The 17,621-nt window shown below is 45.3% G+C and overlaps 1 protein-coding gene across 2 annotated transcripts; it reads left to right on the top strand.

Moving 5' to 3' along the window:
- Nucleotides 1–677: 677 nt before the first annotated feature.
- On the top strand, nucleotides 678–12,792 carry EIF4H (eukaryotic translation initiation factor 4H). 2 transcript variants are annotated; one of them, XM_069874004.1, is made up of 7 exons: nucleotides 678–803; nucleotides 6,670–6,851; nucleotides 7,787–7,851; nucleotides 7,961–8,057; nucleotides 8,723–8,788; nucleotides 10,656–10,814; nucleotides 10,937–12,792. In XM_069874004.1, the coding sequence occupies exons 1-7, from the start codon at nucleotides 745–747 to the stop codon at nucleotides 11,071–11,073; spliced, it is 765 nt and encodes a 254-aa protein (XP_069730105.1). In that variant the 5' UTR covers nucleotides 678–744; the 3' UTR covers nucleotides 11,074–12,792. The 2 variants fall into 2 exon arrangements, with proteins under 2 accessions (XP_069730105.1, XP_069730106.1); XM_069874005.1 differs by lacking the exon at nucleotides 8,723–8,788.
- Nucleotides 12,793–17,621: the final 4,829 nt, after the last annotated feature.

Consider the following 17,621-nt stretch of genomic DNA (forward strand, 5'->3'; position numbering starts at 1 on the left):
TCAAATGCTTTGGGTTGGAATCTTTACAGGTCATCCAATTCCAACCCCCTGCCATGGGCAGGGTCACCTCCCATGGATTGGGGGCTCCAAACTGGTCTTGAACCCCTCCAGGGACAGGGTTGCCAGGAGGGGCAACCTGTGCCAGGGCCACTCAACCCTCATCGTGAAGAATTTTCTTCCTAATGTCTAACCTAAATCTTCCCCCTTCCAATTTAAAGCCATTCCCCCTCATCCTATCACTTCATGCCCTTGTAAAAAGTCCCTCCCCAGCTTTCCTGGAGCCCCTTTCAGCCCTGGAAGCTGCTCTAAGGTCTCCTCAGAGCCTTCTCCAGGCTGAACAACCCCAACTCTCTCAGCCTGGCCTCGTGCGGGAGGTGCTCCAGCCCTCGCATCATCTCTGTAGCCTCCTGTGGACTATTCTATGTGTATGTATGTCTATATTTATGTATTATTTCTCAGGCTCTCTCAGCCCCTCCTCATAGCAGAGGCCAAGTGCCTCTCACCATCTCCGTGGCCCCTCACCCCCTCCCGCCCCTCCCACATTCTCCCAACGCTGGGGATCAGCAGGCAGCGTCCCCACGCCGCCCTCCCGACAGGCAGTGCCTCGGGCAGCCCCGGCGGGCGCGGCGCTGGAGACAGGCACCGCGCGGGGCAGCCCCGGCGCGCGCCCCGCCTTATATAAGGGCGCGGGGTCCTCCGGGCGCGGTCCTGTCACGCTCGCGCGGGGAGGAGGCCGAGCTGGCGATGGCGGATTTCGATCCTTACGACGATCGGGCCTACAGCAGCTTCGGCGGCGGCCGGGGGTGAGCCGGGGCCGCTGCGGGCGCCGACGGGGCCTGGGAGCGGGGCAGCGCCGAGGGTTGGGCCCCGGAGCGGCGAGGGAAGGAGGGAGCGGCGCCCCGCGGCCGGCGAGGAGGGGGCGCGGCCGGGCCGGGCCTGCCCCTTCCCCTGGGGATGGATGGCGGGCGGGCGCGGCGGGGGGCGGGGTGGGCCGCTGCCTCTGTGAGCCTTTCGGGTCCGTCTTTCCCCGCCGCTTTCCCTTCTGCGGGGGATGGGGCGAGCCTTGAGGGGCGCGTTCTCCATGCCCGCTTTGTGAGGCGACAGGAGACCGTGGTGGTCCAGGAGGCTGGCTGTTCCCCCGCTTCATGGGGCGAGTGCCGTTGCTTCTGGGAGCCTTTCGGGGCCGTCTTTCCCCGCTGTTTTCCCTTCTCTGGGGGACCAGGTGAGCCCCGCGGGGCGCGCCTTGTCGCTTTCGCTTTGTGAGGCAGGAGGAGACCGTGGTGGCCCGGCAGGGGATATTGGCTGTTCCCTCGCTTCATGGGGCGAGTGCCGCTGTCTCCGGGAGCTTTTCGGGCCCGCCTTTCCCCATCACTTTTCTGAGGGATGGGGGTGAGCCCGGCGGGGCGCTTTCTCTTGTCAGCCCCGCATTGTGAGGCGAGGAAGAGGCCGTGGCATCCCTGGAGGGGGTATGGGCCGCTCCCTTGCTACGTGAGGCTAGTGCCGCTGCCTCTAGGAGCCTTTCGGGCACATCTTTCCCCGCCGCTTTCCCTTCCCCGGGGGATGGGGTTGAGCCCCGCGGGACGCGTTGGCCCCTGGCCTTGTGTTGGGCCCGCTTTGTGAGGCGCGGAGTAGCCCGTGGCGTCCCGGGAGGGGGTATCGGCTGCTCCCTTACTGCATGGGGCGAGTGCCGCAAGGTTTAGGGCCTGGAAGGGGCGGGAGGAGGAGGGCGTCGCTGTGTTCCCGCCGGAGGCGACGAAGCGGGGTGGGATTTAGGGAGGTGCTGGGCCAGAGCCGCGCTAGGCCGTGAGGAGCTTCTGCAGGGATAACCTGGGAGCTCTCCGTGAAGGATGAGCTCTGCGGGGCCCGGGGCGGCGGGGATGGAGAGGTTTCCATGGTGCCACGGGGATCCGGGGCCTCAGGTCCTGGGTCCCAGTCCTTGGGAACTGGTCTTGTCTCATCTCTGTGTCTTTGCTGGAGAGTACATACGGGGAAGAGGCTACAAAGAAAACCCAGCCATTACGAAGTTTCTCCTAAATCAGGTTAGGAAGACGTGATTAGTAATTGACTTTTTTGAAGGTTGATGCCATGTGAGATTCTTTGTGTGCTGAAATAACACAGGAGGCATAAAACTGTGAAATAAGCTGGTTTTGCAAACAGGTATTAATGAATATGCTCTTCTATGATCTAATCTTTCGAGATATTTCCTGGTCAACAGTGTTTGTGTCCCTTCCTGTGCTTAGAGGGATAAATCCGTTTCATTTCAGGCTGTTGACACAGCAGGGAGGAGCTACTGCTGGGGTTGAGAGAGGAGTAAGTTTTCCAGTCTTTGGAAACACTGTGACACTCAAGCTTTGTAAGCTCATTTTAATGCCTAGATATTCTTTGTGTCTAAAGAAGAGCAAGTGGATGATGTTAGCTACTTAGAATTTTGTTACATCTTAACCTGTAACAGATAACCTTCACAACAGCCTGAAGCAGCACTTGACAGTCATAATAAATTCAGCTGTTATTACACAGTCTGCCCTAGTCAATGCATGCACATTTAATGAAGTAATAAAGTTAAAGTTTAAATGCTACTTTCATATTCAGATTTCTTTAATAGAGTTACTTCACTTGCTTTCAGGTGAGATGTGGATACTTGTTTTGGCCAATTAAAGGTGTTCCAATGATTAGTAGATGCCTATTATTTGAATTAGCTGTAGTTTTAAGCCTCAGATGCTACTATTAGAGTGTAACTTGTACTTGAATTTAATTTATCACTATTACTAGTAAGTTACTAACAGCCAGTTCATTATTTCAGACCTAACAGATCTCTGTGCTTTGTTTACAGCTTTGTAATGTGTGTGGTGTCATGAAAAGCTGACTATTCTTGAAGACTCTGATTAGAGAATCCCTTCCTAATTTAGTAACTCCTACTCATTTTTAGGCAATCTAGGACCATAAAAATAATGTAAACTCAGTTGAGATATAATAGTTTTTGTGGAAGTTGTTTTGTATAACCTGGGACTTAAGTGTGGCAGATGGAACACAGTAGCTTCCAACAAATTCTAACGTATGTGAGGTATCTGCCTTTTTCTGATACTCTTCAAGATTATAGTGGAAGAGCAACAGAATGTGGCTGTGGTGTGATGAGACAGGAGGGGTTTTGCTAGTGCACTGGCAGTGCCCTGATTAACGGCTAAAGTGTAATACTATGGTATGCAAAAGTCCCTCTATTCTAGATGAAGAACACACTACTGTCCTTAAGAAGAGGCTTACTATAAAAGCTTTTTGGTAGGCGTTTTGGAGCCCAGGATTTGACAGAAGAATCTGTACTTAAGCATACTAAGGCCTAGCTGAAACTCTGAACATCTGTATAGCTTATTAAAGTTGAAGAAAACTGAGCATTTATCACTGCTGACTTGCTGGTAGGCTGTTTATTTTGATGTGGGCTTAATACTGGGCTTAATAATGCAGGGACCTTTTCTCAGGGTTAACATTGACCTGAAGGTAAGTGAAAATGGAGAACTGGTCTATATCCTTTCAGCATTTTGGATCCTGTGTCTTACCCATTAACACTAAATTTATTTCTCCTAATTTTTAGGCTCGGGTAAGCTTTTTGTTAAACACTTACAATGCTTCCTTTAGAGATGGACTGTATTGGTTGAATAAATTTGTGATTTGGAGCTGTGATCTTGGAGATTCTTGTCAACACTTGCAACCTGCTGCTGTGGTGAAGCACCAACAGTGGAATCCAATGGGGCTTTTGCATCTGTGCTGTGCGAAGTGATAATACTGATCTATTGCTTTGATCCTTGGTGAAAGGCTATGAAAGGCTAATAGTAGCATTCAGAAAAGTCTTTGTTTTGACCTTTTGACAGATCTTGTTTTCTGGAGAGAGCTGAACTTTCTGAAAGAGTAGTTTCAAAATGAGTTTTCCTTTCCACCCACATATGACCTTACCATGTCATTTAACTTAGTCCACCAAAAGTCTAATTACAGGGATATTTGTATCTGCATTTGCTAGAACTGATATTTCCTTTTTAGCTTTCTGCTTTGATTTCCTGAAGAAGAGATCCAATAGTTGTTTGATTCCTGCATTAAGATGACATAATTAATACCTAATTGTGTCTGAACAAAATTTACACTGATTGGGAAATGCAGGTGTTCACTTCACACTTGGGTGTGATGCAGTTCACTTTGTTCAGGTATGGTTTTAGTTGTAGTTGGCTTTTTTCCTATTTTGCTACAAATTAGAGCAGCATCTTTCAGTCTCCTTTGGTTGCTGAAGGCAGCTCCTTTATTATTTCACTGTTTTGGTGTTGAAAAAAAGGTAGGGAAGTATAGAAGCAGTTTCTTTTTGTGTTGCTCTACCTGGTTCTGTAGGAATCTTAGTTTAAAACTTAGTTATTGACCATTCCTGGTCATATTTGATAATTGAGGCCTTAATGGATCAAATTCAAAAGGAATGCTTAGTTTTTTGACTTCATAGCAGTAGGGATTGCACAATAGGGCATGGATTTTCACACAAGCACCCTGTGAAGTTCTGGTGTGCTATGGTAGAAACAAGGTTTGTCTGTAGCACAAAAAAAAAAATCTTCTGGGAATTGCTAACTTGAGGGTGTGGTTTCAGCAGCAGCTCGAACTAAACTGAGTTGAGGTTGCCAAGAGCTGTAGTTGGAGCTCTTGCTTTCATCCTTCTTCCTGTGCTGGTGGAAGTGCTCCCTACAGCTGCCCTGGTCACCTTTTTGATCTGGGTGAGAATTCAACTTCAGCATTAGTCTTTACACAAATTTGCTCACAGAACAGATCACTTTCAGCCCAAGGAACACGGCGAGAGTGTTTAGGAAGAGGGCCTCCTCCTTTTAAACTCAGATGAAGCAATTCTAATATTCCTATGGAACATAAGCATTAAGACTTTTTTTGGCTGCAAATTGAATGTATGGTGTTTTGACAGCTGTTTGTAAGGCCACAGATGAGAATCGAGGACAAAGGCATGGAAAGAATTTTACATATTTCAAAATTCTTTAAAACAGCAGCCAGGCTTTCATAGAGTTCCTTCTTAACTTAATCAAGGGACTAAAGTTAACACTGCTATACGTACACAGCACCAAGCTATAGCAGCTTTCATTCTCCAGTATGTCTGAGTCTTAACGTGTTAATGGGACAAAAGCAGATAAGGAATATTGTCAAAAATGCTAAAATATGAGCTTGGGTGGACACCAAATCTGTGTAGATTGTGATTCAAGTGCATTTAGCCTCATGCTGATAACGTTGGTGACAAATGACTCCTGCTTAAAGCTGCTACCGTAAAAAGGCATGAACAGGCTTGCCTAGAAAGAGTTGAGGAATCTCGTTCAAGATTTCTGCGTTATCTTATTCATTAGTAATAAAATATTTATTCAAGAATGGGAAAAAAGGCTGATGAGTACACTGCTTGCCCAATGGATTTTCTGGCTGCATGCAGCCAGCCAGAATAAAAGGAAATAAACCAATTCTTTGGCCATCAGTATTTTAGGCAGAAATCTAACTAGTCCATGTCACCCTAGCAAATCCTGCTTTCATACCATTTGTGTTGCAGAATGAGCCTCTGGGAAAGGGAGCAGATGTGGCCACAGCCCAGTAGAAGTTAAGGCATTGAAGAGAACTTGGGCAGAGCAGTAGGTAGGCATCTCAGGGAGAAGTCAAAGATTGCTCAGATGGGGCAAATGGCATAGGAACCACTGACTGTGGTGTCCTGCAGTGTAGAAGTCCAGGAGCTGTAACTGAGGATTGCTTAGTGCCTGCAGTGCAAATCCTTCCTCTATGTGAAGGAGATCAAAGTTAGATTTTGAAGATTAGGCTCTACAGGAAATTTTCAACCAGGTGCATTACATTGATACAGTAAAGAATTTGGTTCATACAGCCTTGTTTTTCAGCAGCCAATGGCAACAGCCTTAACCTTGGGAAAAGATGGGAAGAGAAAACCTAGTTTAACTCAGTGTGATTCATGAGATGCAAGGGAAGGAGTAAATAACCCAATAGCACTGAAGTTTGTTTCCCTGCCTTAGAACGCCTTGCTCAAGCAGGTTTTTTGTTACATGTTTAATTCAATGCTTTCCAGTCCAGATATCTAACAGTTATTTCAATAACGTAAGGGCTGGGAGAAGGTGTTTCTGTTAAGCTAAATGCTGCTGAAATAATTTAGATGGTTGTGGAAAGGGTGTTGGTCGTACACTATTTAGTTAAAAATGTTGGATCTAGCTTAATTTCAGGATTAGTTGACGAGCCTGTGCCATGCAAGTATTTCTTCACTGCTAGAAATTATTCTGAAAATCTAGCCTAGGTTGTGTTTTGTAAGAAGTAATGGTTTTGAGTAGAAGACAGCAGAGATAACATTATGTTGCTTTTCATAATGGATTGTGGGATGAGAGAGAAGTTAATTCATCACTTTATTACTGACTTCACCTGTAATGTGTTTAGATACATTGTTCATCTGGTTTCCTGCTGAAGTACTGCATCAGGTAATACTAGAAAGGAGTTGGCCTGTACTGGAAGGTGCAGGTACAGGCAAAGGGATAAAAAAAACTAACTGAAGTTGTGGAAAAATCCACTTCCAAGAAATCAAGCAGCACCTGAGCAGTGCTATGTGCTGTACTACTGGCTGTGTTGGATGTCAAGTTGCAGAGACACTATGCTTGCTTTCAACAGGTCTCGTGGTGGTGGCCTTGGTCCCCGCAAACAGAAAGAGCTGCCAACAGAACCCCCTTTCACCGCTTACGTTGGAAATCTACCCTTCAACACTGTGCAAGGAGACATAGATGCCATCTTCAAGGATCTCAGCGTAAGGAGTGTACGACTAGTCAGAGACAAGGAAACAGACAAATTTAAAGGTGGGTTCAGTGTTGTTTTAGTTGTTGGTGGCTAGCTGGTAGAAGATAATGTGGTACTTCTAAAGTCACACTGAATGGGGAATTTCAGTCTGCTCTCAAGCACCGTTAGCTGTTTGGTCTCTGTTCTTTATGGTGACTTATGCAGATTTCTCATTCACTAACAAGTAAACATCTCATTCCAGTGAGATTCACTGTTACTTCTGTTGCCTTAAGGTATAGAATTACCTGAGTGACAATGGTCAATGCTTTCCCTGACATAAAAAGTCTTTCTCAAACCTTGTTTGCCTTGTATGAATTTTAACAAAGCTGAGGTGTTTGACCCATTTAAGGACATGGATCTTAAGTGTTGAGTATTCACACAGTCTTTCTTTAGTTCAGAAGACTCCAGTTGCTTCAGTGCTGCCTTTTTTTTTTAATAGACAAGGAGAACAAGCAAGCTGTTCAGACTATTGTTGTAGAGGGTGCAAATCTACTTTCCATTGCAATTGGCCGGTGGAAAGGGTCTATGTTTTTAAGCTACTTCTAGTGGGGGAGGAAAAGCTTAATGGGTAACAGTCTCTCAGTAAAGGAATAAATTTGCCAGCTTTTTGTTTAATAATACTAGTAACAAAAAGTCAGTGTTTGGCTAAATAACTGCCTAAAGGTGCAGATAAATCTGTAATGAGAACCCTATGGTAAAGGGAATTAATCAGGCTCTTTAGCACTTGTGTAATGCCCGTACTGAGTTCAAAGTCAGGATTGGTCCCCATTGTTAATAGCTGTAGGTAAATGCATTCATCATTAATGATACTTGGTTTCAGAGTTGTGTACATCTTATTGTATCATAGCTAGTGTTTGAAAGAGAAGGGGTGCTATTGGCAGATAGGCAGGAAGACTAGCTTCTTACAAAGGCCTTTTAAAGTACTGCTACTCACTTGTGAGGTTTCTTCTTACAGGATTTTGTTACGTAGAGTTCGATGAGGTGGAGTCACTCAAGGAAGCTCTTACGTATGATGGTGCAGTAAGTATTCTTGCTGTTAATTTATGAAATAACAGGATACACACAAGTCTCAAACTCCTTGGCAGTCCATATGGTAAGTTCTGAAGAGATTCTCCCCTTTCTTTAACAGCTTTTGGGTGACCGATCACTCCGAGTGGACATAGCAGAAGGCAGAAAACAGGATAAAGGTGGCTTTGGCTTCAGAAAAGGCGGGCCTGATGACAGAGGTGACTTCCATTTTTATGAATAGCTTCTTAAAAAGAATGGTTGTAGTGATGACTTCTGGTGCAACCTACTGTTAAGACAAGGCATGCAAATAAATGTGAAGATTATTTTGGAAGGAGACGTTTTAATTGTGTATACACATTTCTAACCTAGCTGCTGCCGCTCCTGAAATGTCTGGAATAGATGCGCTTTGTGTCCAAACGCTGAATGTGTTGTCACTCCTAGCCCAGGAAGTGAGACCAATAACCCTACTAATGTATGGTGTCTTGCAGAGGACAATCATAAGCTCGACAGTCTGATCTGCTACTATTTTACTATGATGTAAGAAAAGTGAGAAAGCTAAGGAAGCACAAGTACGCAAACACTTGTTTTGGACTATCTCCTGTTCCAGTAAGAACAGGCTTTGCTTTAACTGAAGCTAAATTGAACCAGACTCACTAAAGGTTTCCATTGAATGTGTATTAGAGAAACTTTTCTGACTGCCTATTTGTGGTTAATTTAAACTGATCTTTTGTTCCTGTGCAATGGAACTTGGTAGTACTGAAACAAAATGATTTTCCAGCAGCATGACTTTGGATATTGAAGGACTGAAACTTTGGTTTGGTGTCCCCTTGATCAGTCATTCCCACAGCTTCAGATCTGAACACAATTATGGCTTTTTTCCTAGGAATGGGAGGAGGTTCCCGAGAACCCAGAGGAGGTGGATGGGATTCCAGAGATGACTTCAATTCTGGTACCAGTATTAACACTTATACAGATAGGCTGCCTCAAAGGCACTAAAGCGTTCCAATTTTCATGTTGACTACATTTGTTTCCATTACTATTTTGAGTGAATCTACTGTATGCCAACTTTGGATATCCTGCAGTTGCGGTGCGATTCTTCAGAGGGAATCCTTCATTGCCTTAAAACAGAGGAAAGAGTCTTGATTTTAAATTTTATGTAACAATCCTAAGTGGAAGAATACCTGTTCAAATCTAGCCTGTGGTGTCTAGGTTTTAAGAGTTACTCAGATATGAGTCCAAGTATATTTCTGAATAGTAGCAGAAACAGATCATGTGGAAAAGCTGATATTGTATGTATTCTTTCAGAGTAGAGGCTTTCGTCTGCTTAAGGAAATGAGACATTATATGCATTTCCTTGAACCAACTGACTTCTCCAAAGATGTGTTAATGCTCCAGAGCACTTTAAAATGCAAAATGATCCTAAACCTCTAGATCTGCTACAGTAATGCAGACTGCAGTAAATGACTGAGCCTCCTGAGTGGAGGGTAGTGAGGGAGCCACTGGCTTTACTCTTGACTTCCAGTCAGTTTCTACATATTAGAATCCTGGGTGACATTACCACAGTTGCCCTTGTCCTCTGAAATCATGGGTTTGGTCCATTTTCTGATGAGGAGACATTGGCAAGTGCAACTTTTCAATGTCTGGTCTTTGTGTGATTGGAGCAGACAAAGTAGAAGGAGCGGTAGAGTCTGCCCTTGCCACTAGCATGAAACTGGTGCTGGGGAGAGGGAAGCTTGCTGCAGCACTGCACTTAACCTGCCTTCATAGCTAAGCATTCTGGTGGCACAGCTTTGTATCTGTTTTGGCAGCTTCTTCAAATGCAGATGCATTTCAGCTTGTTAGATGCTGTACGACTGATCTGTGAGCCAAAAGTTAAGCACTTAAGCTGAGTTGCTACAGAAGCTTTTTTTTTTCCTAGGTTGTACAGCCCTGCTCTGAATCAAGTCTTCAGAGATGATTGGTTGGCACTGATCTAAGGGACAGTTCTGCAACTCTGTCAAATACTAAAGTGAAAAGGAATGTCTCAAATGGGAATAAAACATTGTTCTCTTCCAGGCAGCTTCTGAAAAACAGTATATTCCCCTCAGGTTTGCTGTTAGCTTGGTGTGTTATCTGCAGATGATGGGGCCTTGGAGATGTGCTCTACGATAGTCACTGGCACAAGTGGGAACTCTGGCCAGTGACAGGCACTTCTCAAGGGCTTTTTTTCATTCATAAACTGAAGAAATGCAGTCAGTTTAATATTTAAATTCTAAATTGTGTTATTCTCCTGGCTCTTTTATTAGTAAATGCTGGATCAATTTATAGTAGAACTAAAAAGCCTTGAGGTTTTGCTCTGTTTTTCAAAGGCTTTCTTTATGAGGGCAGTGTATTTCACTGTTCCAGACCTGTTTTCCCATTTGCTCTGCTCCTGCAGATTCCATGCTAAGGCTGTAGTCAGCGTGATCTTCTGGCTGCAGACATACTGAGTACTCTTAGAGTGGTATCTGAATTCAGCTAATGTTAGCAATCCAAAGCTGCAGCTGAAGCTCATATTAAGCACACTTAATGACCTATTCTCCAATACTCCAATAAGCTTCTAAGTGGATAAAAGAGTTGCTGAACTTGCCGTAGCACTTGCTTTCAAATGGAATCTGTGTGACTCTTCTAGAACATGTTAGAGATCTGTGCAGCAATCTGTCTACAGACAAAGGCTCTCAGTGCATCATCTGGAACTGACAGCAGTGACTTGCAAGGTTTTCCAGTCATCCGGATAAAAGTCTAGATTAAAAGCATTGCCAAATGTGCTCTTTAAATTCACTGTCTTCCGTCTTCAGGATTTAAAGATGATGACTTCTTGGGAGGCCGAGGCAGAGGAACTCGCCCTGGAGACCGGCGACCACCAGGTGCCTCCATGGGAACTGGTGGCACTGGTCGCTTCAGAGATGGGCCTCCCCTTCGTGGGTCTTCCATGGACTTCAGAGAGCCAACAGAAGGTAAACTCCTTGTCTTCTGTCATTCACCCTTCCTTCATGAAGGAGGCTTCTGCTTTCTTTGTCAGGTTAAAGCTATCCCCCTCCACAGACAGATCTTAAAACCTTCATGTTTGTTCTTTCAGAGGAAAGAGCACAGCGGCCTCGACTTCAGCTCAAACCTCGAACAGTTGATACTCCCCTCAATCAAGTAGCCAACCCAAACTCTGCTATCTTCGGTGGAGCCAAGCCCCGAGAGGAAGTAGTAAAAGAGCACGACTGAGTTTGGGGTTGAGAGGGAATGGGGAGGCGGGAGAAAAAGCAAGACAGTACAGAGTGACTAGCTCTGCTGGAATGTCAACCCTGCAGTTTACCATTCCTGCCATCTGGCATTTGTCCTCTTTGAAACCGAAAACACAGAGCTTGTGAATGCATGTCAGCTGTTAACAAGTGGTTTTTAGTACGTTCTTGGCTTTGCTGTATCTAGTGCCGGCTTTGTGCTGAGTTTCCCTCTTCTGTTTCCTTCCAAGCAGCACAGTTGCCAGCAGATAAGGCAGTGTTGCTGCTTCCACGAGTGTGGAGGTCTCTGAACAAAGGTGCTGCTTCAACTTCTTCCTTTCTGGGTTTGTTTTACTTTTAGAAGCACAGGTTAGACTTAGTTATTGCCCTGTATTGTTTCCTTTTACTTCCTCAGTGCTCCTCTTCTGACCTGCATGTCTTGTTCTGTATTGCTGTGGCTCTGAAGAGGAAAACTGAAGAGTCCAGATGAGTTGAACAGAAGTTTACAGTTCTAACCTAGTAGTGCAATACCATTTATGACAATTGGTGACAATTACTGTATACAGCAGAGCCCTTGAAACAGAGGGGGATAACTGCCCTTCACACAGGTTATCAGGAACTGTCAATTTGAATAGATGCAAATAAAAGTGGCTGATGAGAGATATGATGAATAGGTGGTGGAATCAGTAAAACCCTCTGCTAGCAGACTCTTGCTGGCATCTGGCTGTTGATGTCGAAATGGTATGATACTACACCTCTGAGCCTGAGGTTAGTGCTGCAAAAACGTGCCTCTCTGAGCACAGCTGCTCACTGGCTCTTCCTGCTTACACTTTTTTGGGTTTTACATGTTTGGTAAATTTTTAAACGAAGTTTCTACAAATAAAATTGACTTTTTTTTATTTTTAAGGTGTGTGTACTTTGCCACACAGTACGTAATCACCATTATGCCCTGTATTTCTTTGCCCAGTGGTGTGCAGTTTTAAGACCTCTGCTTTCTGAATACCATGAAAATGGACAGGTTAGAAATTGTTCTGCTGTAGATTCTCTCATAGAAGTTTGGGTAAAAAGCATCTCTAATTGCTGCATCCCTCTTCACTTGAAATGTTTCTTGCCGGTGTTTTGTGGGAGGAGGGAGCAGAGGCTGAAGCAAAAGAAGAGAGGTCATTAATGTTTAAAAACAAACCCTGGATCTACAACACTGAAACCTTGGGCCCCTGATGCTAGTGCTGACAGCTTTCAGATAAGCAGCTGGCACACCAGAGTACTTGTGAGAGGAGTTTGGAAGTGTGGCTGCTTCACTGCCAGCAGCGTCACTGCTAGCAGTGAATTTCTACCCAGAGGTTCCTTTTGTAATGTCAGAGCCCCAGCAATTTACAGAACTGCTCTTTCCTTCCTTCTTCTTGTCACTTAATCTGCTTCTGAGATAAGAACCATTTGTCTAACACTAATACTTAATTTAAGAGACATGCATTTGTGTGGTTGTGTTCCAAACCAATAATTGACCTATTTACATCTTCAATGTGGAAAGGATTTTAAGAACAAATTCCCATATAAAAATCTCACCTCTAGTCAAGAAAGTTGACTTTTAAATGTTAAAAACAAAACAAAAAAAAAAGGAAAAGAATTCTGAACACGTAATGCATTCTGCTTCATAACAAAAATAAATTTATGGATATGGTATTTTGTGAATGATCTTTTAAATAAAAGAAAACATTAAGTAATATTTAACATTGGTCTTTATTTGAGTCTGCTATAGCATGTTTCTCTCCCCACCCCAGTTTTCAAACACTGTTAATTTGGAAATTGGCTTCTGTAAATTTTGTGGGGAAGAGTACCAGACCCATTCTTGTACAATAATGGGGGAGGAATCTAATCTAAACAAGTGCTGGAACATGCAGGGCACAGTGGAGTAGAAATTGTCTGTGTGTGGAAATGAGCCTGAGTTCTTTGTCCTGTGGCTTCACTGTAACTTCATTTCTGTTGCTCAGGCTGCCAGGTGGTTTGGAAGTCCTGTAGCTTGTGGTTATATCACTCTTTGTGCCATTTCTCACAGACTGAGTTCTGCTCCCGTCTGACCTGGATCCCCTGCCTGGGACAGGGAGAAATGTGTGTCCTGCCTGTCTGAGTCAGGGCAGGTTTGAGGGGGAGCCTGTGGTAAGACAGTGAAGGGCTCGCTGCTCTCTTGCCCAGCTTCCCCTCTCTGCCTGCTGGCCTTGTTCCCCGCTGGGCAGAGGTGTGGCTGTGTCTGGATGGAGGGAAGGAGCTCTGGTCTTCTGGCTGGTTTTACTGCTTGCTGTAGCATGAAAAAATTAGGAATGTTCCTGCCTTCCAGCTACTCAGTCCACTCGGTAGACCTGTTTTTTAGGAAAGCTTGAGCAGAGAATCAGATCCTGCTCTGGAGTCACTTTTGAAGGCACATGTGTGCTGACATCTGTCCTACATGAATGATATGTTACACCTTGGCCTGTATGAGAAACTGTGTGGCCCACAGGAGCAGGGTAGGGATCCTTCCCCTGTACTTGGCATTGGTGAGGCCATACCTTGAATCCTGAGTTCAGTTTTGGGCCCTTTAGTCCAAGAAAGACTCCCCTTCCAGAGAAGGGGAATGGAGCTGCAGAAGGGGCTTGCAAACAAGTGTTATAAGAGGTAGCTGAGGGACCTGGGGTTGTTTAGCCTAGAGAAAAGGAGACTCATTGCTCTTTGCAGCTTCATGAAAGGACATTGTAGTGAGGTGAGTGTTCTCCCAACTGACAGGCAATAGGATGAGAGGAAATGGCCTCAAGTTGTGCCAGGGCAGGTTCAGATTGAACATCTGGAAAAATTTCTTCACTGAAAGGGCTCTTGGGCACTGAACAGGCTGCCCAGGGCAGTGGTTGAGTTCTCATCCCTGCAGGTGTTTACAAGATGGGTAGATGAGGTGCTCAGGGTTTAGTAGTGGACAGGTACAATTGGACTCGATGATCCAGCCAATAAATTCTGTAATTCTATGATACTCAAGAGTTCTGTATGTAAGAGCAGGACAAGCTGGATGGGGATGCTCTCCTGCCATGAGGCTTGCCTGTGGCCAGTCTTTCAGACCTCCTGACAGTGGAAGCAGTGATTCCATCACAGTGTACGAAGGAAAGTAATACTGATTTCTGCAAAAGACAGAGGTGGAAAATGGCTCATTGCTATGAGTATCTTTCTGTATCTGCTAATCTTTGATCAAGGGTTTCCCACAGATGAACGCAGCCTAATCCCAACATCATTTAATACTTTTCAGTGGATCTTCCTATGCAAACATTAACACACTGCTTGGTTTCTTTGGTGCATTCTGCATTGTTCTTTCCATCTGGCTGAGGATCAGACTCTGCCACTCCTTTTTTTCTTTGCCCCTTCCACAAATCTAATTGATTAAACTTTTCTTTTACAGAAACATCAAACTTGCTTGTGCCAACAGTTGACAACACTGTACTTAATATATAGATGTGGCATTTCAGTTTTGTAGGAGGAAGCAAGATAATTTTCCCTCGCACCAGCAAAAAGCAGTTAAGGTTTGATCTTTAATGCTTAATTTTACGTGCAGCTTAAAGCTGAACCTGGCATGGCAAAGCCTGGGCCAAGGAGGTTCCCAGCGGTGGGAACCGATGGGTAATGGGCCATACGGCTGTTCGTACTCTCATCAAGTTATTCCTGATAGCTGTGCAGAGCTTGCTTCAAGCTTGAACTTAAGAAATAAAACTTGAAGTCAGGAGTGCAGCAAGAGGGGGTTTGGAGTGGAATTGAGTGAAGGCACAGCACTGCTTTGCTGCTGTAGATGCTTTGTTAGGTTCCTCCAGCTAGGGAGGCTGGTGTGGCTCTGGGAGTTGTGGGACAAGGAAGCAATAAGCAGCGGGCACCCAGCAGGATGCAAAACTCCACTGTCAGACACCGAAAAATAAACCCCACTGAGCTCCCAAGTCTGGAGTGGTCCTGGGAGAGCAGATCCCAGTACTCGAACAGCAGCAGCCCAGTGCGGGCACGGGTGTGCTGCCAACTCACTAGGCTGGATGCGTCTATAAAAGCATCCAAGGGGCTCTGTGCTTGTGGCCAAGAATGTTCTGATGGCTGAAGGAAGAGCTGGAGGAGGGTTTGCATATTCAAGTCATGGGCAAGGGGTGCATCAGGTTAAATTTATGCCCTTGAGGGTGGCTGGCTTGCCTTTCTAGAGTAGCAATAAGATACTAGCCTGCTGAGATGCACTGGCACTGCTGCAAGTCTCCAGCGTTGTCCGCGTGTTCCTGAAGTTCTGGCTGTCCCAGAGCTGGTCGGGATAGACAGGGGTTTTGGTCAAGACTTGCCAGGGCACTTGCCAGGGCAGCGCTGGGTGATGCTGACACTTCCCAACATGTCTTGTGACTGTAGTTTCAATCCTGACTTTAGCACATGGTATATAAGGAGCATTTGCTGCCTGTAGCACTGGTTGCTCACCTGTCTTCAGATGAGACAATCATATCTTGAGAATCTAGAGCAAATCCTGTGATATCACAACCCCTCCTTTTTGCAGAAAAGATTTAAACAATAAAGCCAGCAAGTTTTAAAATGCATATGTGGGCTCTTCCTCAGAGCAGCTCCTCGAGCAGCCCCTGTCCCGCCAACTGCTTTGATCAGAGCTGTTTGGAGTGGGGGTGCTCCAGGAATCCTCCTGTTCTCCCGAGCGCATTGTGGAGAGGCCACATGCATCAGGTTTGCTCCAAGCAGTGTGGTTTGAAGCCAGGCGTAGGTCTCTTGATGTTCTCCAGCAACTTTGTGTTCAAGGCCAGGTTGGATGGACTTTGAGCAACCTGACCAGTGGGAAGTGTCCTCTCCATGGCAGGGGGGTAGAACTGGATGACGTTTAAGGTCCCTTCTAACCCAAAGCGTTCTGTGATTCTCAGTGTGTGGAAATACATCTCCTGACTGTTCACAGGGGCTTATAGGAGGAACACAGGCAATAAGCTGGTAACTACGAGTATATTTAAATTGGTGTTAATTTATGTTTTACACACTGATGGTTTCTGTTTCACTACCAGACAAGAGCGAAGGCTCTGAGGGAATGGGACTGTGTATATATCCTGGCATATTCTAGCACAGCATCGGTTACCTTCGTAGTTCTCCAGGGCAATTCTCTGGACTGGATTCTTGGCATGCGATTTTGTAGGTGATGCTTGTCTTAGATTTGTAGAAAGAGGTGTTTCTGTGGCTGAAGAGGAATTTGATTTCCAGCTGAGATTGGAATTTTCTAATCTGTTAGCTGAATCCCTCCTCTCAAAAGTCATTTATCCACTTGGATTTCAAGGAATCAAATGTATTTGAAGTGACAGAGGGCTGTTTTTATTGGATGCACACATTTTAGCTATATAGTCTGCGATATAATCTGTGATGTGTGATACCTCTCACTGTATCAGTATTAAACCAAACTGATTAGAAGCATTCAGAATGGTGTAATCATATTCTTTGACCCTGCTTCCTGAAATGATTTAACCCTTTGGTGCCAGACACTTGGCTCTCAAGCCTGATGCACGGCAATCATAGCAATATCCTGATGGGACTGTGTGTTCTGGACTAACTGGGGGTGCGTGCAGCAGCGCTGTGGGTGTGCTCCTGGCACCTATTCTGTGCGTCGAGGATTTCCAGGGAGCTCTGCTGGTTCCTGCCCATGTCTGGAAGCCTGAAGCTTAGAAAGGTGTGAGAAATGGGAGACGGGCTTCTGGTTGCACATGTGCTGTCACAGCGTGCGTGCGGTGTCGCTGTTATTGTGTCTGAAATCACGTTCCTCATCTTACTGTAGCTGTTTGGGTGACTGAATCGAAAGCAGTTTATGGTTTCCTTTTCCGTAGCTGCAAGAACTCTGTTATGTGACATTGCCTGCTCAACAGCAGGTTCATTCTGACATTGGCTTCCCTCGTTTCTATCCCCTTGGCAGCAAAGTGCATCCAAGGGCTTTAAGGACCATCAGCGCTGTTACAGGAACAACCTGCTTGCCTGTAAGCTCACAGATTCTCGTGTAAAGCTCTGAAGCATCCCAGCATTGATGATTTGGGTATGTTATTGCGGCGAACGCTTGCCACCACCTTCCCACCCAGTAGGTTTCAGCCAGGTTAGTGTTCAGCATGGTAGGGATTTGCTTCCCACTCTGAGATTGTTTCGTTCATGTCACCGTGCTCCCGAGATCTGCCTCTTTCTTTTAAATAAACCAAAAACCACTAAGTACCTCTATAAACCCCTGCAAAATCTGTACTGTAATGAATCTGTATAATTTGTATTGCTGTATAAAAATCAAATAAAAGCATTCAAACCTTCTAGGGTTTTGTGTTCAAATTTAAGAATTGTGGTGTCTACAAGGATGGGCTGAGCAGGATAGGATTGCAAAGAAGCTTTATAGCGCCATAGGGATGTACAGGACTGCTCTTTGCAAACCTGGCTTGGCCAGATTTTCATGGAGCACCCAGAAGCCTGAGCTGTGAGCTGTCTTTCAACTGGGTGGTAGCAGCAGGTATCTTGATCTCTGATTCTATGACCTTCAGCTGTATCAGAGCTGCTTTCAGTTTCAGC

This window comes from Phaenicophaeus curvirostris, chromosome 21, assembly GCF_032191515.1.
Source record: "Phaenicophaeus curvirostris isolate KB17595 chromosome 21, BPBGC_Pcur_1.0, whole genome shotgun sequence".
Lineage (NCBI taxonomy): Eukaryota > Metazoa > Chordata > Aves > Cuculiformes > Cuculidae > Phaenicophaeus > Phaenicophaeus curvirostris.

Excerpts from the sequence above, each read along its gene's own strand:
- EIF4H (XM_069874004.1), top strand. The coding sequence starts at position 745 with ATGGCGGATTTCGATCCTTACGACGATCGGGCCTACAGCAGCTTCGGC. Across the intron at positions 804-6,669 it reads AGCTTCGGCGGCGGCCGGGG|GTCTCGTGGTGGTGGCCTTG; the intron begins GTGAGCCGGGGC and ends TGCTTTCAACAG. Across the intron at positions 8,789-10,655 it reads CAGAGATGACTTCAATTCTG|GATTTAAAGATGATGACTTC; the intron begins GTACCAGTATTA and ends TTCCGTCTTCAG.